Here is a 26,114-nt window from a genome sequence, read left to right as displayed (position 1 = left end):
CCCAATGCAAGTTACATTCTTTGGCTCTCAGACCCACGCTGGCTTTTGTGAAGCCATATAGAGAGGGATTCTGGCCCTGGACTTCACAGATGGAGTTGGAGCTGCAATGAGAGACTCAGGCTGAGGACTCATCCCCTGCAGCCCCAGTGACACAGGGCCCAGAGTCCTGGAAGCCATGCAGATGTCCCTGCAACTCCACTGCCTTCCACAGCTCTCTTGGCACAGCCCTAAGGATAGAATGGGTACAAGGCCCCAGTTCTGCACCTCTTCTTCTTGAAGATGAGCAACTTTCCACTGTCTCCTGAATTCCAAGAGCTGCATTGACCTTGGATATCTGCAAAACAACTTGGTCTCCTTCCAGTCTGGAACAATGACTACTCCAGCTTTTACCTCCAGCCCAGAGCAGAGAGGCCGTGGACAATCCACCCAGTGGATCCAAGGCAGAACAACCTGAGACATGGCTGTGTGACTGCCTGTGTCTCTGGGTGTTCTAGAATCCCCACCTTCCCCATGAGTTATTCTCCCAGGTTAGACAATGATGTTAAAATAGTCATATAAAGTTAGTTCTGTCTCGTTATCTAGTTTAAAGGGTCATTCTCACCTCTATCTCTAATGTTTTAGTGCTTAAAGAAGTCCTGGCCTCATACACTGTAATGTTTGAAAGCAGCAACTGCAAAAACACCATATTATAAAATCAAGTTTCATTAGAGTTAGTGAAATTAGTGAATTTAGAAATTATAAAATATGGCCAGAGAAACGGAAAATCAACAGTATGATAGATGAGACACTGGCTGAAAGTCATACGGTAATCACCTTTTTCCTTGTCCTCGGTGGGTCTGGTAGAAATCCTTTCTGAAAGAGAAAAGAGAGTACAAAATGTGTCCACTTTGTACTTTTGTACTTTTTCTACTGTTTCGAGCTTGGTGTTTCTGGCCACCTCCCAGATATGTCCCATTGTCAACAGCACAGTGTCTTGATGGGAAATAACTTCTCTCTCCAAATTTGTAACATGCTGCCCTCTGTTTTCCAGGTTCAGTTTTAAAAAATGCTCCCTCTCTCGCTCTCCTTATGAAGCCTTTCCGAGTTTTCTTTACAACCTCTTCTATACCCACCACTTCCTTTCCATTTCCCCCAGGACCCCTCTAGTTTGTGTCTTAATACCTCACACACTTCAGCTGCTCTATTGGCGCATACTTGGCAAGTGACAAGTATCAGGTGTCAGGCCCCACCAGTGGCCTTGGGCATGCAAAGGTGTCCAGGCCTTTGAGGAGACGAGTGGGAGGAGCTGGCAAGCCATGGGTAAGGACAATAAAGCACGAATCATGTTCTCACAGAGTATTTTGGATTCCAAAGATGAGTGGGTGAGATTAGTTGAATAATGGTCCCCAAAGATGTTCACGTCCCAATCCCCAGGCCTGTGGATGTTAATTTACATGTGAAGAGCAACTTTACAGAGGTAACTAAATTAAGGATCTTGAAATGAGAAGATTATTCTGATTATCTGGGTGGGGCCAATATAATCACATGGGATTTCATGAGAGAGGGCAGGAGGGTCACAGTGGTAGGGGACATAATGATAAAGCAAGAGGCTGATTTGTGGCAGGCACCATGGGCCAAGGGATGTGGGTGTCTTCTAGAAGGTGATGAAAGCAAGGGACACATCGTCCCTGGAATGCTGCCTGCTGACACCTTGACTTGAACTGAAACTGATTTCAGACTTCTGGCCTCCAGAACTGTAAGGTAATAGGCTTGTATTGTTGGAAGCCCTAAGTTTGTGGAAAGCTGTCACAGTGGCAATGGGAAACAAGCACTGTGAATCTGAAGGACTTCAGAGAACATGCTGCTGGAACTTGGCCTTGCAGGTTGAGTGAAGGCGTGTCAGACAGAAAGTCCGTGAAGGTCAATTAAGGTTTCCATGGCTTCCACCCTCTAATCCATATCGCATTCTCTGATCATATCAATATCTCTAAAGCATCATTTCAACTATGTCAGTCAGTCCCTAACTCAAACCTCCCATGATCTCCCTATGATTAAAGAAGGGTTCATTGTCTTTCCTCCGGCCTCAGGATCTCTACAGTTAACCCAGCCTATGTATTGAACCTCATTGAACTTCTCGATAAGTTGTGGGAAGGGTTCTCATGCCATCCTTTTTGTGTGAAATGTGTTACACCTAAGCTCTCCTTGTCAGAACTATTCTTCTTTTAAGGCCCAGCTCAGTGCAAATTGTTCCATCAAACTGTCCCCAACCTCAAAGTCAGAAGGAACTTCCCCGCCTCTGAGACCCTGCATCTCCTCCTGCCAGTGCCTCCCCACCAGCAGCCCTGTAGTTAGGAATGTGCAGCCTTCCTCCTGGTTAGGGGCTGCGGCTTGAACCTTACAGTCCCTGGTACTCTAGATGTATGTCAGTAAATGTTGCCGAGCAATGGGCTCTTCCTGATCATAGAGTGGAGCAAGGAAGGGCCATCTGGGCTGAGTGACAGAAACAGTCAGCAGGCAGAGGTTCCTGTGTGGCAGAGACCCGGCCCGCTTTGTCTGCATCAGGGGGTTGGTGTGAGGACCTACAGAGGTGTTCAGAATGCCATTTATTTATACCCTCTTTCAAGAACGAATTTCAGATGGCCATCAAAAGAAATAATGTTGAAATATGACGAGTAATCTGTAATCTAGGAAACACCCATATTGGTGTATTATTTTCAGATACCCAGTTTTGCTATGCTACTTTAAAAAACCACTCGTGACAGAGGTCTTACCTTCCAGGGGGTAAGAGTTCTTGCTCTGTGAGGATTAAGCTGTAATAAAAGCCAGCTGAGATAACCCCTGGGTGGAATGTTAGTAGTGACATCATTATGACCTGTGCAAGGGAGGTCACAATGGTTTTCTGGACACTGGAAAAGCTTGGAGTTGGTGGACTGTAGACACTACATACTTGATTTCAGCCCCTTGTCACTAAGGTACCTGAATCAGGCACTTCAGGGGCCAGCCGCCGCAGCGCACACTCAGCCTCCAATTCTTGGATTTTTCATGGTTCCCTTCAATTTCAAATTCCTTGAGGGTGAGCTGCTTTCCATCCTTCGTCTCTATACACTTCGCTGAGATTCCTGCAAGACCGAGCAAGACAAGCTGAGCTCCCTTTGTTGCCAGGAAGTGCCCTCGACCGAAAACCCCAGAACTTGGCCTCCCATCACATGGTTCTGGGCCACCCATTTTAGGCTTGGAATCAGTAACACAGGAGAGCTGAGTTCCCATCAGGGGCCCCATGGGTACTGGAAATGCGAGGGCGGAAGGGGACTTCCTGCTGTGTGTGCACATTCCTTCCTTCTTTGTGTGATGAGAAGGCAATAATCATTTACTTTTAAAAAGCACTTTACTGTGTTTTACCATGCATAATGTACCCCCTTGTATAATGCACACCCATAATTTTGGCCCAAACTTTCAGGAAAAAAACCTTTCCTTTTAATTTTAAAATTTAATTAATTATTTATTTATATTTAGACAGTTTGCTTTTGTATTATAAAGGAATTTTAGGATTTATTGTTGAGCATATTATGGTACAAGAAATTTTATGTAACAAATAATTACAAAACACCAGAACAGATACAAGGTATTTCAGGTACTACCCATGCATAATGCAGATCTTTTTTTTCCCTTCAAAAATTTGGGCAAAAAGTGCACATTATACATGGTAGAATATGGTATATTCAAAAGAGAAACAAACAAACCAAATGAATGGCTCTAAAGAAGAATGACCGAGATCCTTTCCCTTCCCTTCTCTGCGACCCTGGATAGAGCCAGGCCCAGTTTCAGAGGGGGCAGATGAGGGCACCCAGGTAGCCATGTGACAGCTGTCCCCACGGCCACGTCTGCCTCGTCTTGTACCATGTTGATCATCCAGCTAATGGCAATCAGTGATTTCTCACCTTTGGACTCATGGTTATTTTATGTGGGAAGTAATTATAGAAATGTTACGTAGTGGGAAGAGTTAGATTACTCATGTGCAATATAGCCATAGAGCACACATTTATACTTGTTGGCGCCAACCACGGCAGGTGGACATTGGTGTCCTACTTCAATAATTATAATTTGCAAATTACTCCATTTTTTCTCATAATACTATGGTGAGGGAAGTTTTATTATTATTCCCATTTTTGTAGGAGGAAGTTTAGAATGAGAGAGAATGGCTTGGTCCAGATGAAACAGACATTCTTGGTATAGCTGAAGCTTGAAACCAGGTCCGATTCTAAAATCCTGTGCTCCTTCCAGTTGGCACAAGGCGGTGCAGATATTACAGGGAATGGGGCTGTGAAGCTGTTGTTGGATTTCTCAAATGTGTACATTCCCACCCCCACCCCCTGATACTGAAGCCCTTGCTGTTGGGTGCTGGGTGGGCATCATGGGGACCTTTTCTATGGAAGAAAGCCTGGTAGGCTAATGCGTATGCATTTGAAAATTGTGGAAATGCCATCTTTCCTCCAGCCTGTCTGGGATACTGTGCAGAAAAGACCTAACAGAGCAGATCTGAGACAGCTGTCTTTCAGAATGCCTACTTCTGAGGTCAGCCCTTGGCTGACATCTGAGAACCTGGATTTTAGGGGAGGTCCCACCCTTCCCATATAGCTTATGCTGAATACCTGCTTTTCTTCTGGGAGTCTGGAACTTTGGCAGGTGATAGGTAGAGTATACCTATGTAGCTAACTCCTGATAAAATCTCTGGGCTCCTAGGCTCAGGGCAGCTTCCCTGATGGACAACATCTCTCATGTGTTAGAATTTGCTGCTGGAGAGTTAAGTATGACTTGCCTGACTCCACTGGGAGAGGACTCCTGGGAACTGACACCTGGTCTCCTTCGGACTTTGTTAAGGGGTCTTTTTGCCTCTGCTGCTTTTGCTTTGTATCAACTTAACAAATCATAGCAATGAGTTTGACTATATGTTAAATCCTGTGAGTGCTCTTAGTGAATCAGTGAATCTGGGGTTGGGCTTGGAGACCCCAATGCAGGTATCTAGCCCTTGAACAATATAACGTCCACATGGGGGTAGTTTCCAGTTGAAAAGTGTGGAAGACCAGGAAACTCACCTTCTTTCATTATCTCCTTAGATAAAATCCCCTTCGCCTGACCACAGGTCACAGGAAGTTTAGGAGGTCGAAAATCCATATTTGTATCTCTGGGAATTCTTGGAACTGCAAAGAAGCATTATTATTATTTTTCATTCCATCTTCTACAACAGTACTCTCTATCTCCTCACCCATCGTGAGATCCTTCTTTTATAGATTAAAATGTATTGGAGGGAGTTCCCCATGAACTAGGTCTTTCTTTTATGGCTGGTTAGACACATAAAGATAATATCAGCCTCTATTCCTATTCTCTGAAGTCCTGCATAAGAGCCTTGTGTGGAAGGGCCTGAGTTCCCAAGCTTATTGGCCACAACTACCTACTACACAATGATTTTTCTCCTGTTTTTGAGAAAGATGTCTAGTCAGTCATATTATTGATTCGAAGTTAAGTGGATGGAGAAAACCTCTCAGCTTTTAGTTGCGTCTCCTCAGTGGAGGCACCCACTGAGAGCAGGATGATAATGGAGCGCCTGGTGTTGTCAGTGGAAATCAGGCTCTTCCACAGGATTGCGAGGAAAACATTCCAAGGACCTGCACATGGAAGACTGTGGTGTGGCAAGATGGTCTATTTGTGTGGAAGGCTGCTGCTGCATCCCCTCTTTCTTCATCCCGTCATGGAAAAAGTCCTATTTGGCCTTCAATAAGGCTAAAACAAAAGCCAAGGTCTGGAGCTTCCGTTTAGTACTAAAGCTTAGTCCTTCGGAGCCCAGGCAGTCTGCTGCAGGCCCTGGTGGCTACTAGAGCCTCATGGTTGCGTGCTCTCAGGCGAGAGAGCGGGCAAATGCATGGGCGAATGAAGGTGTGTGTGTGTGTGTGTGTGTGAGGGAGAGAGATAGAGAGGGAGATTTTTTTGTTCCCCTGGAATTACGTTAGCCTTGGTTTGGGACTAACTAGGTGCTTTTTTTCAAAATAACCAATCAATTTTTCAAGCTTTCATGGGCTTTTTGATGGGTCCACCCCCTAGTTAGACTGACAAATCTCTTTGGTCAAGCACCTCTCCCTGCACCTGCCCTCAATCTGGTACCAGAGGGGGAAGGGAGGAAGGAGTGTTAAACCCCTAGGGTGAGCAATGCTGTGATCCCTGGAGTGTGAAGCTGTAGCTTCCTGGTGAAGTGAACAGGCTCATGACCCCCAGTTTATTAAACTCAATGCTCCCTTTGCTCTCTTTCTTATTAATAACTAATTAACTGGCTACGGTGACACTAGCAAGAGCAGTGTCTGTGTTCCCTCCTTGTGCTCTGTCTTGTTTCACCTCTCCTTCATGTGAACTTTGTGGCTTTCACTCTGTGACACCCAGGGCAGGGTGCTCTAGAAGACACGGCAAGTTGCTCAGGAAGAGGGCCTCTGTACATCCTGTGGGTGGGGCACTAGGCTCTGATTCCGCAGTTGTTGAAAGTCTTAACATGAGCTCAGTAACAGCAGCACCTGCCTCTGTCCTCCTGGCTAACATTGAGGGGATCCATGAAGATACATGCTAGGGCTCCTGTCCAGCATGGGCAGGATGGGCTGTCCCTGGTCCTGTCAGAGTCAGTTCTGTTAGAGCTGGGGATGGCCCAGGAGGCCACTCGCCCATCTACAGAGGAGGAAACTGAGGCAAAAGAAGAAAGGACCAGCAAAAAGCACACAGTCAAAGGAATGTCAGGATTTAGGACACAAGTCTTGTATTACCACCCAGGCCCCTGTTGGTGGGCAACCGGTGTGTCCCTATGTGGGCAGGAGTCACACCCTTTTTTCAGTGCAGTGAGGGAGCCTTGCACAGGCTCAGGGAGGCTTGTTCCCCCTCACAGATCAATTGATCAACATCAGTGAAGTGGCGTTGTCAGCATCCTGTCATGGTGTTGACTTTGACCAAGGCCAGTGACTGCCCTAAGGTTTGTTACTGGCTCTGTAAGCTAATTCAGAAGTTGATTGGTCACTTAGAAAACAGAGTATGAAATAAAAAACTTAGATGGTTAATTAATAAAAGTATATTAATCCCTTCTTTTTACCTCTTATCCTGAATCTTTTCAGAGGTCCAGTGTTGACTGCTTTCATCCCTGACGGGAAAAAAGAAAATAACATAAATGTCTCTTGTTTATGAAATTGCATTGCAAATAGTGTTGTGGAAAAACACCATTCAAATGAAAACTCTTCAGGAGGCCGTCTAGTACCTCAATAAAACTACCGAATGCCTAGATCAGGATTTAGAAACTGTTTTCTGTAAGGGGCCAGATAGTAACTATATTTAAGGCCTATAATTACTCAACTCGGCTATTGTATTATGAAATCCTTCATAAGTAATACATAAATAAAAAGAGGTGGCTCCGGATGTGTTCCAATAAAACTTTATAAAACAATGGGCTGGCTTTACTCTATGGGCCAGAATTTGCTGAACCCAGGCCTACACTTAGTTACAAGGATGATACTTAACTGAGATTCATCCTAAATTTCTTTGACTAATATCTCCAAATTATTCCAGATAAATCTGTATTATGTACTATGTTTTAGGTATTTCCCAAGCAACAGGCTGAGAAGAGTGATGAAGTTGGACACCTGTTGAGAGCTTGCTTTGTGCTAGGAACCATCCTTAGCCTTAGTTCTATTAACTCACTTCATTGTTAGAACAAATGTTTCAAATAAGAACTAACACTACCCATTCACTAGGTGAGGAAATAAATGTGTAGAGATAAAGATTCAAATTAAGTAAGGCCCTGGAGATTTCCTTTGATAAAGAGACAGAGATACAAGGCAGTAATATAAGGTCTCAAGGACAGACCTCATGGCGAACTCTACCAATCAGATAGCTGCCATAAACCTAACCTTGCAAGAAGATTTTTGTACTAATTATGGGAGCAAAATGACAAAAGACTTAAAAACTAACCCAATTAAAGGGAACGCATAGAAATTGATGCCCCAGTTCTAAAAGTTGTAGGGATAAAGACAACACAAAATGTCTCGGAAGATCGGAGTACACCTCTGACTGTAACCTGAGTCTGTCCACCACTAGCTATTATTGGCAAACACACATTCTCCTCCTCTTACTTTCTCTCTGTTTAAATGCTTCTGGGTCTAGTGGGTGAGCTAGACTCCCCTTTCATTAAAAACCTTCAGGTTTACAGACAACTTCAGGGTAAAACAACAGATGGTCCAGGTTCTCCAGCCAGTTTTCAGCATGAAAAAATGTGGGTGGAACACCAAATCCTACGTGTCAAAGGGCTGAGGAGCTCTGCTTTGCCATGGTTCTCTGCGTGTTAGGATGTTCCGGCACCTTGTTGTTATCTTACGTCTAGGAAGGAAGAGGTCTGGACAAAGCAGGGCTTAGCTTCTCTTAGGTCTACCGTCTTAATATCACTAAACCCCACGTTAACCCTTATCAATGATAATGTAGTCAGAAAAATTAAAATCAATATAAAATACGTTCCTTAATAGTTAACCATGAAGCACTCTCTCTCTCTCTTTCTCTCTCAATCTCTCCCTCCCTCCCTCCAGTTCTATGGTGGGACTCCAATTTGGGTTTGTTCAGCAATAGACATCTTAGACAAACACATTCTCTTTGTGTCCCTCTGTGTCCTTCTCCGGTACTGCTGGGTTCGCCTTTCATCGAACCTGTTGAGGCCGTATAAATTAAAGGTATAAAAGTAATCTAGCTCGGTTTACCAGAGCTCTCTTTCTTGGAAAATTGGGGGCTTAAGACCTACTGGTAATATACAGCCACTGGGCTCTTATTTAAAATTGTTCTTTGTGAATGTTCCTGCTTGATTACCCCAAAGGAAATAGAGTGGCTGTCTTTGGGTTCCCTGTTCAAAAACTACTGGCACCACAGACTTTCTAAGGTAGTTGAGTAAGGTGTACTGTCATCCCTCAGGGCAAGTGGGAAAGCTTCAGCCTCAAAGTACATGATCAGTTTCTCCAGGAGTTTGAAGAAGGCAGGGAGATTTAAAAACTCAAGCTGGGAAAGTCTGGAGAAGTATATTGGGTATACTGAGTATATTGGGAGCCAGCAACATGCTCGCTGACAGTAGGACCATAAAGAGGCACTCTGATTCTTCTGGTCCTCTCTGGAAAAGGGAGTAGCTCAGTTAGTTCTTCTTAAGAGATATTCTTTCTAGGAGAGCCGTTTAGATAAATGAGGTGTGAACCTCCTCACAGCTGGGGGACTAGGAGGGAAGTGGTAAACAGTCCGTGAGCGTTCTTGCTTTGGGAGAATGACAGTTGAGAAATTCTCTCTAAAGAGGAGGTCGCTGTACAACCACATATGTGACACATGTATCCACTGTATGTGGGAAACATGAATATATCATAATAGGACATTTCTTTCCCTTACCACTTCTTTCTCTTCTTGCTCTCCAAACTTGAATTAGCTAAAAGCAATAGATTCTGATTGCAATAAGAGAAGTGTGGATGAGAGAAGAGGTTGGCCTCATCCAACTTCCTCACTACATATTTTCCAGTTTTAACATATCAGCTCAGGCTTTTAAAAATATATATATTTTATTGATTATGCTGTTACAGTTGTCCCATTTTTTCTCCCTTTTATTCCCTCTGCCCCATATCTCCCTCCCCCACCTTAGTTCATGTACATAGATCATACATATAAGTTCTACAGCTTCTCCATTTTGCATACTATTCTTAACCTCCCCCTGTCTATTTTGTACCTACCATTTATGCTTCTTATTTCCTGTACCTTTTCCCCCATTCTCCCCACCCTCTCCTTGCTGATAACCCTCCATATGATCTCCATTTCTGTGAATCTGTTCCTGTTCTACTTGTTTGCTTAGTTCATTTTTGTTTTTTTACAAAAACAAAAATTGTTGATAGTTGTGAGTTTATTGTCATTTTACTGTTCGTAATTTTGATCTCCTTTTTCTTAGATAAATCCCTTTAACATTTCGTACAATACGGGCTTGGTGATGATGAACCCCTTTAACTTGACCTTACATGGAAAGCACTTTATCTGCCCTTCCATTCTAAATGATAGCTTTGTTGAATAGAGTAATCTTGGATGTAGGTCCGTGCCTTTCATGATTTCAAATACCTCTCTCTAGCCCCTTCCTGTCTGCAAGTTTTCTTTTGAGAAATCAGCTGATAGTCTTATGGGAACTCCTTGGTGAGGAACTGTCTCCTTCTCTCTTGCTGCTTTTAAGATTTTCTCCTTATCTTTAATGTTGGGTAAAGTAATTATGATGTGCCTTGGTGTGTGCTCCCCTGGGTCCTACTTCTTTGGGACTCTCTGAACTTCCTGGACTTTCTGGAAGTCTACTTCCTTTGCCAGATTAGGGAAGTTCTCCTTTATTATGTACTCAAATAAGTTTTCAATTTCTTGCTTTCCCTCTTTTCCTTCTGGCACTCCTATGATTTGGAAGTTGGAACGTTTAAAGTTGTCCCAGAGGTTCCTAAGCCTCTCCTTATTTTTTTGAGTTCTTTTCTCTTCATTCCATTCTGGTTGAATGTTTATTTCTTCCTTCTGATCCAAACCGTTGATTTGAGTTCCTCTTTCCTTCGGTTCACTGTTGGTTCCCTGTATATTTTCCTTGATTTCACTTTTCAAAGCCTTCACTTTTTTCTCTATTTTGTGACCATACTCACCCATTTCTGTGAGAATCCTGATTACCAGTGTGTTGAACTGTGCATCTGATAGATGGGCTATCTCTTCATTGTTTAGTTGTATTTTTTCTGGAGCTGTGATCTGCTCTTTCATTTGGGCCGTATTTTTTTGTTCTGGAATGCCTGGTATGTAGTAAGGGGTGGAGCTTTAGGTATTTGCCAGGGCAGGACGACCCACAGTGCTGTGTTGTGGCGCTGTATGTGGGGGAGGGGTCAGAGAGGGAACAATGTTGTTTGCTCAGCTCTTGGTGGGCGTTCAGTCACTTTCTCTGCTATGCACAAGCAAATTGGGCCCTTCTGGTACTGATTCCCAGGTGGGTGGGTTTATGTACTTTCTAGGACCCTGTGGATCTGTCCAGTGAACTCTCCTGTGAGGCTGTGCGAGTTTTTCCTGCCGCCTCAACACCCACAGGTTTTTTTAGTCAGAGTTTTTGAGGCTTTATTTCTCTGTGCTGGAACCCTGGGTTGCATGGGCTCTCACTCTCCAGTTGTTCCTCCAAGTTTATCTGCACACAAATGTGGCACCGCCCACTCCACCAGCCGCCACCTTGCCTGGTCCACCAGCTGCCACTTTGCTGCATGTCCTCTCCACCCTGGCTGCCTGTTTCGTTCCCTCTTACTGGTCCGGATGAATGTTTCTTCTTTAACTCTTTGGTGTCAGACTTCCATACAGTTTGATTTTCTGTCAGTTCTGGTTATTTTTGTTTTTAAATTTGTTGTTGTCCTTCTTTTGGTTGTGCAGAGAGGCAAAGTGTATCTACCTACACCTCCATCTTGGCCGAAGTCAGCTCAGGCTTGAGAATATATCACTGCTGCTGAAAGAAACTGGCACAGCTCTGGGGTTTATCTAAGACTTCAGTCTGGGATAAGAAAAAGCTATTTGAGAGAGTATGTTTGAAAAGGAAGCAGGAGAAAAAGCAAATGTGTTTTCTGCTTAGACTATCAAGTCCAACTATTTTAATAAAGCAGGTAAGGTAAAGAGGCTTCACAAATGCTCAGAGGAGAAAAATCTTAGTCCTGGGTAAGTATAACCTGGGAAATAATCCAGATGCTAAAAATAAGCATAGAGATTAAATGATAGAGATGCTAGGAATATATGTATATATTTATTTGTGTTATATTTAATTGTTTAAATTCATATATTTACATAAATACATATATATACTTAATATACAGGATCTGACAGAAGTAAGGTCTATTTGAGTGTGATCGGTAGGGTATGAATATGGGTGTGATAATTTGTAGTTTTAATTTGAACATTTTATCTAAAATGTCATATGGTGTGCTTGAGTGTGATATTGTTATATTACAGAATTACATGCTTATGATTTTGTAATCAAAGATTTTGTAATAAAAAAGGGGTGTTATTTGTGCTGGACCCTGTATAATATATTATATATGTAAAACAAGGTGACAGAAATATTCAGAGGAAATGAAAAGGAAACAAAATCTATGCAAATATGTTTTAACTCTAGAGGAAAAAACCCAGCCACCTTCACAGTGCCAAGTAAATTAAGTAGCAGTATTTTATATGATATGATGCTAAGGAATGAACAAAAAAAAGAAAGCATACAAAAGACAGAATTGTCTTTTTGTAAAAGCATACATAAATATAATTGGGGAGGGAAGGGAAAAAGAGGAGAAACAAAGAAGAGGAAGAAAAGGAAGCATGTGCTAGAAATGAAAAATTGCAGAACCCGATTCTGAGAATGGAGAGTCATTCACGATTTTTACCCTTTGCTGCACACAGTGTGCTGTGTGCCCTGGTTAAGTGTGGCTTAAATATTTGCATTTCCCAGGCTTAGATCTGATGTGATACCAAGACTCTTGTCTTCTGTTTAATTGATTCAAGTTCTTTCTGTCTGTTTCTCCTTGTTCTGTCAAGGACTGTGTTCCTTAGTTACAACTTTAAATCTTTCTAATGCTGTTTCCTGCTTCCTAATTTCCCACATAGGGCTGGCTTGTCTCTGGCCACATACCTCTGGGCTGCATTCAGGTTCCAGCTCTTTTTCTTGCCAAACGGTCTCAGGTTGACAAGAAGGCCAATGGGGAGTTTGAATTTTCCCCCTTGTTTGAGGAAATCAGTGACTTTGAATGAAAACATGGAGAATAAGCAGGCAGACAGCTATTTGTTACCCATAATTATTCTTTCTTTCATAGGAATAGAGTTGCAGATAGATTCATGGCTGCCCGACTAGAGAGTATATTTCTCAGCCTTACTTACAACTAGCTCTGGCTATGTGACCAAGTTTGGCGAATGGGATATGAGCAGACTCTGGGCCTTTCCATGAAAAAAAAGTAGATGGGTGATTTCCCTTTCCATTTGTCCTCTGCCCACTGGTGGGGAGACAATGGCAGCCATGTCACCTTTCTTGGACTCAGAGAGGGAAACCATATGTTGAGAAAGGCAGGTTTTTCCTACCACTTCTGGACTGTTAGATGAGAGAGCAACAAATGATGTGACTCAAACCGCAGTATTTTAGGTTCTCTTTGTTACAGTGATTCAGTCTGTACTGTAAGTAATTCATTAGTTATGAAGCCAAAGAAGATTTTGGGACTGTGGCAAAGAGAGGGTCCAGAAGAAAGACCAGGTCTGCAGTAAACTCACAGGTGTGAATCCCTACATTTATTCTTACCTTTTAGGAAGCGACTAATTTTATCTATGTGTCTTCTCTTTTCTCCTTTAAATAGAAAATAATCATTTAGGATTATAAATAAAGATTTACAAGCTTTATATATCAGTAAACTTCAAGTATTTTATTTTTGTCTTCATTCAACTTTTTGTGGGGCTAAATTCCCAGCTACCAATACCCCCTCTTGGTTGTCACAACACTGAAAACAACAATAGCAACAAAAACAACCTACCTTTACACAGTGCCAGTCATTGACAGTGTGCTTTTATTAGTGCACACTCACATGAGGTTTTCTCATTCACAATAAGGAAAATGTAAAAAGCAGCTGAAGTCAAGCAGAAGCTGACAGTAAATGAGAAGTGTTGGGGGGATCAAGGAACAATTGATCTCAGACACCCTGTGATTCAGAGGCTTGCTTTGAATGTTGGCAGAGGCTGGTTCATGAGGTTTAAGGAAAGAAGCCATCTCCATAACATCAAAGTGCAAGGTAAAGCTGCAAGTGCTAATTCAGAAGCTGCAGGAAGTTATCTGAAGATCTAGCTAAGATAATTAATGAAGGTGGCTACACTAAACAACAGATTTTCAATGTAGAAAAAAACAGCTCTATACTGACAGAAGATTCTATGTAGGGCTTTCATAGCTAGAGAAGTCAGTGCAGGCTTTGCAGAAGGCGTGTCCAACCTTTTGGCATCTCTGGGCCACAACAGAAGAAAAAAAGTTGTTTTGGGCCACACATTAAATCCATTGTAACATGTAATCATAAAAAATATCTCATAATGTTTTAAGTAAATTTATAATGTTGTGTTGGGCCACATTCATAGCCACCCTGGGCTGCAAGTGGTCTGTGGGCTGCAGGTTGGACACCCCTGCAGCTTCAAAGGATAGGTTGACTCTCCTGTGAGGGACTAATGCAGCTGTGACTTCAGGCTGAAACCAGTACTCATTTACCATTCTGAAGATGCCAGGGCCCTTAAGAATGATGCTAAATCTACTCAGTCTGTGCTTTATAGATGCAACAACATAGCCTGGATGACAGCACATCTGTTTATAACATGGTTTACTGAAAGCCCACTGTTGAGGTCTACTGCTCAGAAAAAAGATTCCATTTAAAATATTACTGTCAACCCGAGGGGAGAGGGGAGGAGGATAATGGGGGAAAGAAGGGGGAAAAAAAGAAAAAAAATATTACTGTCCATTGACAAGGCACTTGGTCACCCAAGAACTCTGATGAAGGTGTACAATGGCATTGATGTTGCTTTCATGCCTGCTAAGGCAATATCCATTTTGCAGCCCATTGGTCAAGGAGTAATTTTGACTTTCAAGTTTTATTATTTAAGAAATACATTTCATAAGAATATAGCTGTCGTGGATAGCTATTCTTCTGATGTATCTGAGAAAAGTAAATGGAAAATCTTCTGGAAAGGGTTCACCATTATAGATGCCATTAAGAACATTCTTGGTTCATGGGAAGAGGTCAAAATATCAACATTAACTGGAATTTGGAAGAAGTTGACTCCAACTATCCTGGATGACTTTGAGGGTCCAAGACTTTAGTGAAGAAAGTAACTGCAGATGTGGTGGAAATAGCAAGAGAACTAGAGATGGAATTGGAGCCTGAAGATGTGACTGAATTGCTGCACTGTCATGATAAACCTTTAACAAATGAGGAGCTGCTTCCTTTGGATGAGCAAAGAAAGTGGTTTCTTGAGATGGAATCCACACCTGGTGAAGAAGCTGTGAGGATTGTTGAATTACAACAAAAGGTTTAGAATATTACATAAAATTAGTTGGTAAGGCAGTGGCAAGGATTGAGATCATTGAATCCAATTTTGAAAGAAATTATACTGTGGGTAAAATGGTATCAAACAATATCATGTGCCACAGAGAAATCATTTGTAAAAGGAAGGCTCAATAAATGCAGCAAACTTCAGTGTTGTCTTATTTAAAAAAATTACTGTAGTCACCCCAGCCTTCAGCAACCACTACTCTCATCAGTCAGAGGCCACCAACACTGAGGCAAGACCTTCCACTGGCAAAAAGATTATGACTCCCTGAAGGCTCAGATGATAGCACCTTTTAGCAATAAAATATTCTTTAATTAGGATATATACATTGTTTTTAGATAATGTTATTACACACTTTAAATAGACTACACTAGAGTCTAAACATCTTTTATATGTATTGGGAAACAAAAAATTAGTGTGACTCACTTTATTGCAATTTTGCTTCATTGCAGTGGTCTGGAACCAAATTCGCAATATTTCTGATGTATGCTTGTAGTACATATTTTCTTAACTAATTTAGCAAACTCTGTATTTTTTGCCATGTGGCCCCTGAAGTCTCTGTTCAGTTAGTTAGCTAATGATAGGAAAGAAATTTCCTTAAATACCTAGAACTAATAGCTCTCCTATCCTTTGTCAATGGGGCTCTGTGCAAGGGTTGATGCATGCCTTCAACACACAGCCAGGCGGTTTACAACTCTACCTTAGCTCTCACTTCCTGCTTGCATGGCGCCTCAAGGCTAGCAAAGGGTGAGAGAGAGCTCGGGGCTTTCTTAGGTCTTTCCTGAGTGTGAATAGATCTGGGTATGTATACTTTCCTAGAAGTGTGTGTGTGGCCATCTAGATGGTCAGGAATATGTTGGAGTTTTATAGATAGATGTGTATCTTCAATGTATATATTACATGTAGTATACATTTAGATGTATATGGTTTTATTTATATATCTATGTATATAAATATTTCATGCAATATATGTATATGGAATTTATAATTATATTTATGTTTTATAAATAAATATATACATAAACATATTTATAGATATGATTTAACAGTGTTGAACTGAGAAATTTCATAAGAAGATAAGTCTTGTAAAATACGGAGCTGTGTCTATTTGTAACCATCACCAATTTGTTCTGCTCTCTGTTAATACAAATTTGTCCATGGCAGAGTTATTTGAAGGGGTCTTGTAATACTCCCTCAAATTAGAAACTATTCATACTTCTCATGAAACCAATGTCTTAAGACAGTTAATTCTGATTGGTTGTCTTGATAATTTTTGGGACTGGCCATACTATTTTAAGTGAAGCCTGGATCCCTAAACTGTATACATGCTTGTAAGATTTCGTATTAAATCAGAAAAAGATCCTTGGCATTCTGATTTCCTCATATAAGTAGGCAATAAAATGACCATAAATTTTTTATAAAAATAAAGATTTTGAGAGTCTTGTTTCATTTAAATTCCCTCCTGCTGTTCTGTAATGGGAAAAACAAGACATTCATAATAAGAAACAAATTTGTACAACATATAATTAAAAAAAAAGCATAAGAAAATTCTTAATGGAAGAACATTAAATAACATGAATAAATGGGTAGAAGTCTCTTGTCCTCTCCAAATTAAACTGCAGGTTCAATTCATTTCTGTGCAGATGTCCCAATGAACATGGGAAGGAGATGGGAGAAATCTTTCTGAGTTCATTCTAAAACTCACCCCTAATGAGTCATCAGGATGGTGGTACCTCTGAGGTCAACTTTCTTTTCTATAGACCCTTCCATTGCAAAACAAAAACTAGTAGATGGATGGGTAAAGGCATGGTGCTTTCAAGGAGGTATTCCAATCACAAGGTAGTAACGGAGGGAATATTTTAATGATTCCCACTTCACATATACACAAAGAAGCAAAAATCAGGGATTATAGAGGAAGACATTAAAAATGATCAAGTACTTCAAATATAGCAGTGTCAAATGTAGAACAATATTTAAAAAATCTTCAGCTAGACATGGCTGTTGTAAATATGATAGGAAACCCAAGAATTAGAGAGAAAAAGGTGACAATTTGACTATCTATACATTTATAACTTCTCTAGGACAAAAGATTACATTAATAGATCAAAAATAAAAACATCAAATTGGACAACATACTAGCAACATATATGACCATACATGAGAATTTCTAAAAAAAAAAAAGTCTCTATACTCATCCAGCATTATGAGAAGACAAGCATCGTAACAGGAAACATGGACACAGCATTCTGTGACAAAGAGTTCTATGAAGAACAACAAATGACCAAAACAAATAAAAAATGCTCAACCACACTAAAAATGAAAATAGTGCATGTTAAAGCACCCTTAAATAAGGCTTTTTGTAACTCTTAAAAATATTAAATGTTTTTATTGTCTAGGTGTGAAATATTAATTTTGAAAAGCAATAAAAGGAAAAGTATACATACAATTAACCTAGTTAGATAAATAAAACTATATTCCAAAATGTACTCATCCATGCATAGAAAAATACTGGAAAGATATATGCCAATGTTTATAAGCCATATATACTTTAAAATCAGAATAAAAAAACCAACATAAAGATATGAGCAGTTTGAAAAACAGTTATTTTAAAAGGCATTTTTTTTGTCTTATGAAAGGCATGGAAAGTAGTTATAATAAACTTTAGCATTAAAAACCAGTTAATCTGTGACATAAAAATCAAGTAAATTCTTATTCACTCTTACTTCTTTTTCCACTGTGTTTTTCCAAAGTAGAATTTCTTCCAGTATCCATGATACCTGGAAAATAACAGGCTGTGGTCAAAGAAAAATAATTTATATATAAAAATTACAAATCTTATGACAATTCACGTTGTGGAAGGCTTGAGTTTATAATGATGTCTGAGTATCTAAATGATATTAAACAGCTCTGGCTGGGTAGCTAAGTTGGTAGAGTGTCATCCTGATACCCCAGGGTTGCGGGTTCGATCCCCAACCAGGGCACATATAAGAATCAACCAATGAATGCAGACATAAGTGGAACAACAAATCGATTTCTCTCTCTCTCTCTCAAAAAAAAAATTAAATGATCAGATACATATTGATACCTAAAGTCTTTATTTCTCTGAGGCTTTGAAAAAACTCTTCATTACTAATGTGCATCAGTTTTCCTGATTCATGAAATGGGTAGGTAATAAAAGTTATCTTCTTTAGGCTTTAGATTTCTTAGTGACAATTGAATAAGATCTTATTTGAAAAATTAATAAGAAATCACTATATAAATCAATAGATGCTGGAGGGCAGCGTTCAAAACTATATGTTGAGTTTGAGAATAGTTAACTGAGGTCTTTTTCCTGACAGGTAGCAGGACCATTTATTTGCCTTTTGAGATCCTTTTATTATCTTCCAACAGAAGAACACCTGGATTTCTTTGCTATATGAACAAAGGTGGAAGTCACTATATAAATCCAAGAATTGATATGCTTATATAGTACACAAGGTGCTGCCGATTTTTTAATCAGTGTATTTCTACTACACCATCCACGTAAAATCAACAGGATCCATTCTGTTAAACTTGACTGTAATCATGATCTCCTGCCTTCCTGCTGTTCCCAAAAGGGCCAGGTCAAGCAAATGTGGAAAACGAGATTCTGACATGGACTGGACCCCTTCCTTATAAACGTGTGCTCAGAGTCAAGTGCAGCAGAAAACAGAAACTCTGATTTCAGACTCCTGACATCCTGCAGCCTGGGTCCTGTGACTCTCACCTTCATAACTGACTTACTCCCTGTTGGTGAACTGCTTCATGTGGTCCTTGAACCCCAATCACCTATCACTGGTATCCTAAGGGTCTGTGGTATCTGCTGAATCACCTTTACCCCAAGACCCTTGCGTAGCTTTACCCATATCAGATGCTTGGCTACTTTCAGTCCGTGCTTCTTGGCCTCTTTGCACACCTTTTGATAAACACATGACACAGGAACACTTCTCATTCTCAAGTCCTCGGAGCTCTGCTCCTATGTTGTGATTTGTAAAAAATTTTAATTTACAATTTTATTTTGCATCCCTTCCCTTCAACATCCTTCCACCCCCACTTCAAAAGACGGCTCTGCCTCTGAAATCTCTGTCTGTTTTGCTCTTCATTACATCCCTTCCTCTCAATCTGTTTTTTCTCTATTATCTTTTTCTCTTTGCCCCAACCTGCATCTTTGTTTTTCTGTTTTTCCTTTATGTGCTTCTCCCATCTATTCCTTAATGGTGTTTTTAACACAAATTTGTATTTATTTTTATGTGATGCTATTTTTTTCCAGAAATACTGTTACCTTTATGGGTACACACACACACACACACACACACATATTTATTTATTTATTAAATTTTTGGGTAAATATTCCATGTAAATACTCTAAACTAACTTTTGCCAGACAAATTTCCAAATGTTGGAATACAGAGAGCAACCGATTCTTTCTATTCACTTAACAAGTTTGCTAAGCATCTCTCTTGTTCCAGGTGCTGAGATGGACGCTGATGCCCAATGTAGGGCAGATGGACGCTGATAACAATGTAGGGCATACTGAAGCGTTAATGCTTGTCAATCTTAAGAGCAACCATGACACTGACAAAGAAGTGAATATATTGAAACTTATAAAGAATGTTAGAAGATGGATTGCACAGAATACTCTGGAGTGGGGATAAGGCAGGAAGAACTAGCTTCGTTTGAGATGAGGCACTTCTTCCAAAGGATGTGTAATGGAAGCAGGAGTTAGCCAGATCAGGGAGGAAAGGGACCAAGACAATAGCCCCAAGTGGATGGAGAAGCATGTGAAAGGTCTACATTCCACAAATGCGAGGAGCTTCTGGTGCTTGAATGTGCAATAGGAAGTTAGTGGCAACAATAATGATGGAGAAAGAGGCAGGAGCCTCAAGGTAGGTGGCATTGAGGGCCACAAGAAGGAGAATTAACATACTCCTAAAGGAAAGTAAAGGACATTGGATTTTATGTAGGATAGCAGCATGGATATATTTTAGAGAGATCAGCTTAGCTCAGTCACTCAGAATATATTTGGTGGGACCAAGATTAGAAGCAGGAGGACAAGTAGCAACTTGTAGCTCTAGTTCCAGTGAGAAGGGAGGTAGATACTGTTTAGTGACAGCATGGCAATGGACAGGGTGGAGACATTTGAAAGGAAGAATTCATAGAAGTAGGTTACAGAGGGCTATGTTGATTCAGGAGATGGTGGTGTTACTGATGACTCTGAGAATCTGAACTTGAAAGAATAGGCAAATTAATAGTGTGTTCTAGAGCCAGAGAACACAGGAAGCAGTTGCTGGTTTTAGGGAAAAGATGATGTGGTCAGTTTCAGAAGTGTTGAGTTTCGTGTTGAGTTTCAATTTGAAAGACATCTAAGTGGAGAAGGCTAGGGCCTTCAGGACCTTGACCAGAGGTCTTTCTGAAACTTGGATGAGCGAGTTTAGAAGCTTAGAAGACAGGGCTGGCCTGGAGATGTATGTTTAGGAACCATGAAGTTGTGGATGGTGATTGAAGCCTTAAGAGCGGATGAAACGTCTGGTGAGGTCTCTAGTAATCTGGGTGAGTTCCAGGGGCCACGTTGATACCTGGGGACACCTTACTCTGAAAACTCATTGCTAGTGTGAATCACCCCACGTGCCAACGTTGCTTTTTTTCTCATGGTCATCTCAGGTCCCACAATTTCTCCTCCTGCCTCCTCTCTCCCTTTGACACTGGCCCTTCTCTACCATTTTTCTCTCATATTATAACCCTTTCTCTAGACAGTTCTTATTGTGCCTCATCTAATTCCTCTCCATTTCTCACCCACTGTATGTACCTCATTCCCATCTATTTTTCAGTGCTTCTGTCTCTGGATCTGGTTTTATTATTGAAGTAATCCTCTTTCCAGGGTCAGTTCCCTTCTGCTTGTCTTTACTTCTAGTCTACTTCTCTCAATCTTATCTTGATCTTCTGGCTGTTTTTACAATTGCAACCTTTGTCTCTATATTTTCTTCATCTATGTGTGGCTTCATCTCACGGATTACTACTCTCATTGTCACCACATGCCTGATCTTTTGACATTGACCGCCTTACTGACCGCTATTTCTTTAGCTAGTTCCCTATGAGCTTTCTACATTGCAGGCCTGTCAGTCAGTCTTGGATTTTCTTACCACATTTCTGCTGAACTTCTGAGACACACCTTGAAAATCATTCCTCTTCCCCCACAGAAGCCCCATCTGGCAATATTTGGATTTCATGTTCACTTAGAAAAACGTGAAGCTTCCTTAGGTTCTTTTTTATTTGATGAACCCCAGCCTATCTTTTCTACTCTTCCTCCTCCATCATCTACTGTGTCCCCCCATTCAGCAGTCCTGTCCTTCTTTCTCTCCAGCTCCCTCAAATCAGATGGTGTGGCCCTACTCTGTGCCCAAGTCTGTCTGTAAATGAGTGTGTGCTCATGTGCGGCAATGATTTTGGGGAGAGGTAGGGAAAAGAAGAAAGAGCTTTTTCCTCTGTGCAGACAGGGAACCAAGGATAACTGATAAGCAGTATCACAGTTGGCTTCCCCACATGCTCCCTGGCTGGCGTCTCATCTGACCCTCTTCCTCTATTCATTTGAAGAGCTTTGAATCCGCAGGACACTGAAGGAAAGTAAGAAGATGGCACACAACAGATGGTGGCCAGGGAGCACACTTCAGTGTGGTCATGCTGAGTTGTGTTCACAGCTCAGAGGGGCTAAGGAAAAGCACACCTACTCCAATGACTACAGCTCGCACACAGCTTGTGGTTGTGGTCTCTCTTTCTCTCTAGTCATACCTCATTCTCTTCTTATTTCTGTGTTTTGCTCATTGCCCTGACTTACACATTTTCTAGCTCCATCATGTGATTCCGTGAGCTTCTCTGTCCCTGATTTTTGTTTTTCTTTTTTTTTTAAATCAATAACACTGATAATCTCTGCTCATTTTTTAGTTCTCTGTCTATTCTTTTTAGCTTATTATTCTAGGTGTTTTGTATATCATATACCTGGCTCTATTCCTACCTCTTTGTTTCCTTATGGTTTTCATGTCACCTCTCCATCAAGACATATATATATATATATATTTCAATATCGATATCAATATTGATTGTTATATACCTACCTATATATACATATATATGTGTGTATATATATATAGATATATACTCACGAACACCCGTATATATTTATTTATTTATTGTTGTTAAATAAGTTTTCTTGTATCAGACACCCATACATTCCCCTGTGAATTGCCCCTTGTACCCCCTGAGATCCCTTGTACCTCCTCTTTGGACTTTGATCGTGTGACACAACTCTTATCTTCCTGCCCGTTCCATACAAAACTCACCCTTTTAAAACATTATAAACTTGTACATCAATTTCCTTGCCCCAAAATGGGGAGATCAAGAGTTAGCCTGCCTAAATCTTAAGGATTTTATGACGACAGAGTAAGATCTTATTTGCCAAAGTACTTTAAAATAACATGATATGATCCAATTACAATGTGATAGAAATCTGTCAAAAACTATACTAAAGTTTGAGAGTGATCTGAAGCTTTTATTTCTGTCTATAATTACATAACAGAACCAGTTCTCTATTGAGATTTTACAATTGAAAATGATACTGGTGTTAATCAATACATTACTGTAAATGTCTACGATCTTAATGTAAGCAGGCACGAGAGTAAATATTCAAAAAGATGTCATCATTTTGGTCATTATTTCTTCTACAACAGAGATAGATAATTACATACATTTAGTCAATAGGACTCATCTCATTAGACATGAATTTATAATAATTTCCTGTCTCCTTCCGTTTCCTAGAATGCTGAAAGGAGTTCCCAGGAATAACTGGGCATAATGTCTTCAAGGTGCTCAGAATAAAAATGCATCTGGAAACAGTTTTTAATTCAGATTCCTGACATTCGCAGGCCAAGGCTTGGCATCTTAATCTTCTTTACCTGACCAACTTCTTAGAGCCGAGCTACAAGTTTCCTGAGGCTCTTCTTCATTATTCAGTTTTGAAGAGTCGCCAGTGCTGACCCCTGCAAAAAGAACGAACACTCCATAGCAGTCTCCCTCTGTGTCCTGGGAACCAACCCAGCACAGAATCTTCAGCAGGAGTTGGACAAGGGGAGCTTGTGCAGGAGGGGTAAGAATATTGTTACTGCCTGGCCCCCTTGTGGCTCCATCTGATCTGTGGGTCAAGGTGGCTCTAGGAACCTTCCCCAAGGACAGGGGACAACTTTGTCATGGAAAGCACTCCCTTTTGTCACCATTTCTTACATCTTTTCCACTGGTCTGCACTTACTTCTTCTGCCTCTACTCTGTTTCTTATCCAGGGGAACCGTGGAAGCAATATTTTCAAGATGTCAAATCCTCCATCAGCTGGGCCCTCAAAGATCATATGGAGCAGAGCACCCCACCCCCGCCCCCTGGAACTACTTTGTCCTTTATATGAGTGAAGAATAAACTTGTATTGCTCTTGTGCCATCAAACTTTTATACCAATTAGCCAGCCCACCCAATGCAAAATGCAAAATGTGTACCATCCAAAACCCCAACGAATTACTTTTTTAAGGGATATAACCAAAGAATTGACTGAAGCTTTTGTAGCAAAGAAAGCTATTTGTTACATCAAGAGTTTTAATTGTTCTTACGTCTTTTCTTATTGCTCATCCCGCAAGTAGATTGGTTTCCAAAATCCAGAAAATCTAGTAGGTAAAGGAAAACACAATCAGTAATTCGTGACAGAAGCAGTTATATCTATGACTCCTCACATTGTAGAAGAATTGGGAACATAAAGACGTGCTGATGATTATTTCTGCCTCTTCCCAAATAAAGGAACCATCTAAATGTCAGTTTTCTAAAGTTTTGAAAACCGACATTTTTCGTAGATTTGCAGGTAACAAATTTGGCAGTGAATCTGGACTTAGCTGCCATGGGTCTATGTAAACTTTTTATTTATCACGCTTGTGAATTCTCTCAGTTTGTTAAAGGAGTATTAACATCCTGTAGTATATTATAGAACCAGGTTCCACCCCGGACGCTATTGGGGTGTTTTGTAACATATAGGATATAAACTGCAGTGTCTTTCTAAAACAATAAAATATTATTTTACATCTGGCTTCAGAGGCTTTGAATAAAAGGTTTTGGATGTTTGCTAGGAGACCAGTCTGTAAGTTCTGCCTCTTCTATTAACTTAGCATGTATGATCTCTAAAAGATAGTCATAGTTTATTTATGGGAGTTACCCCATCTGTGGAATGAAGGGGATAACAGTTATCTGACCTACCTTTTAGGTTGCTGTAAATGTAAAATAATATATATTTTTTGTAAAACCATTTTGGAATATCACTATATAGGCAAATGTCGCATTGGGGGTCTTCTGTCAAAGGCTATAAGTGAAATTTCATGGTAATAACAAGAAGCTTTTCCTTCTGTCAATAATGAGAGAGTATGACCAAAGTTTATGGAGGTTTGAAGAGGGTTGTGACAAAGTTGACCCACAGCTGGCTGTCCCACTTTCTCTGCTCTCAACAGAACAGGTGGTTAGTGGATGGACATCACTGTGTGATTCACCGTCCTGGGGGATGACATGTCTCCGAGCATGAAGTAAGACGCACTGCCATCCAACTACAGCCATAGTGTTAAGCCTGAGCTATGTTTCCTTTCTTTGCCATTTTCAAAGTGGCCACATGAAATCAAGGCAGGACTGGGCTCCGGGCCGTGCGCTGTGCTCAGAGGAACAGGAGCTTTGATCTCAGACTCCTGCTGCCTGGAGCCCAGCGACATCCATCCTTACCCTCCTCATCAGAATCACTTCTCAGTGCAGGGCTCCAGGCTCCCAGGGGCGCCTCATCCGCACTGGACTCCGAAAACCCTTCATGACTTCTCTCTGCAGAAGGAGCAGATATCCCTTGAGGGTGTCAGTGTATGACAAAGAAACCACCACCACCAACAACAAAAAACTTGGGAAGCTCTGAAAACCCAGGGCTAGAATGTCCCTCCCTCAGACCTCTGTGATCTGCCTTTTGTATTCACGTGACCTGCAGGTTAGTATTTCATCCTCACTGTCCCCTGAGCCTGGGGCGGAGATATTTCATCCCTGATGGGCATCTCTGCTTCCTCTTGGCCCTCTGTTTTCTTTTCCAAGATTCTCTTTCTCCCTTTTCTTGTCTCTTTACGGATGTTGTTGTTTTGGTATTTGCATTCACATTTATTTTTAGCTCTGCTCCTCTCCCAGGGCTGTCTTGGAAGTCTGATGTTAAAGAAGGCAGATCTCCCACTTGGCTGCTTCCCAGAATAACTTTGTGAAATAAGCCACACCCTTCCTGCATCTCATACTTGTAGGAATGTTTACTTGAGAGGAATCAGAATACTGTTGTGTTTGGTCTTTCACCTCTTTGTGTTTGTGTGTTACAGCCATTAACTTACACAAAAGTTAAAATCCAAACTGTCTAAAATTAAAGCAAATTTATATTTTGCTTTGAAGGACATTAAAAAAGTTGGAATGGCTAGTTTTTAGAAAACACTGTTCCTTTATAACTATGAAGAGTTCTTAGATGCTCTTACCACTTTCCCAAAGTCTTTTCCTGCATATGGGTGATTTTTGGACATCCACGGGCCCTGTAAAGTAGGAGGGAAGAAACGTCTATTTGTACACAAGAGTCTTACAAATTCTATAGTAAATCACATGGCAGATAGGGTTTGTGATAAATTCACTCCTGAGGTGAGCATTTTCCTCTTTCCTTCAATTGAACCTGGTTCTGGGGCCCAGGGTCATAGTACTGGGCTCCTGCCTGGCTTTCCCCTTTACGCTCCATGTGAATTTGTAAATCACCTTCAAACACTGCTATCTCCAGTGCCTTCAACTGTAATGCTGGGGTAATCTAGGTGCCCTAGATCCCCGTTAAGGTTTTTGTGAAGACAGAATGGACCTTCATTCATCAAAGCCCTGTGAACAGCCACGATGTAAGCTCGTGGTTTAACTATGGCTGGA

The 26,114-nt window shown here is 40.9% G+C and overlaps 1 protein-coding gene across 8 annotated transcripts in view; it reads right to left on the bottom strand.

Moving 5' to 3' along the window:
• The window catches only part of SP100 (SP100 nuclear antigen), a 77,287-nt gene that overhangs the window by 7,426 nt on the left and 43,747 nt on the right, over positions 1–26,114 (bottom strand). For 7 of the 8 annotated variants that reach the window (XM_053919179.1, XM_053919180.1, XM_053919181.1 and 4 more), the window contains 12 exons: positions 25,688–25,741; positions 24,918–25,010; positions 23,774–23,827; positions 23,076–23,159; positions 18,992–19,105; positions 17,835–17,888; positions 13,331–13,375; positions 7,100–7,147; positions 5,073–5,177; positions 2,956–3,098; positions 814–852; positions 602–670 (listed from right to left, as the gene is read on the bottom strand). In XM_053919179.1, coding sequence (XP_053775154.1) covers positions 602–670; positions 814–852; positions 2,956–3,098; positions 5,073–5,177; positions 7,100–7,147; positions 13,331–13,375; positions 17,835–17,888; positions 18,992–19,105; positions 23,076–23,159; positions 23,774–23,827; positions 24,918–25,010; positions 25,688–25,741 — 902 coding nt within the window. The remainder of the gene's footprint in view (positions 1–601; positions 671–813; positions 853–2,955; positions 3,099–5,072; positions 5,178–7,099; positions 7,148–13,330; positions 13,376–17,834; positions 17,889–18,991; positions 19,106–23,075; positions 23,160–23,773; positions 23,828–24,917; positions 25,011–25,687; positions 25,742–26,114) is intronic. The other variant, XM_045198171.2, reaches the window with a different exon arrangement.

Source organism: Desmodus rotundus, chromosome 2, assembly GCF_022682495.2.
Source record: "Desmodus rotundus isolate HL8 chromosome 2, HLdesRot8A.1, whole genome shotgun sequence".
Lineage (NCBI taxonomy): Eukaryota > Metazoa > Chordata > Mammalia > Chiroptera > Phyllostomidae > Desmodus > Desmodus rotundus.
Note: the sequence above shows the minus strand (reverse complement) of the source record. Positions and strands in the feature narration are given on the sequence as shown.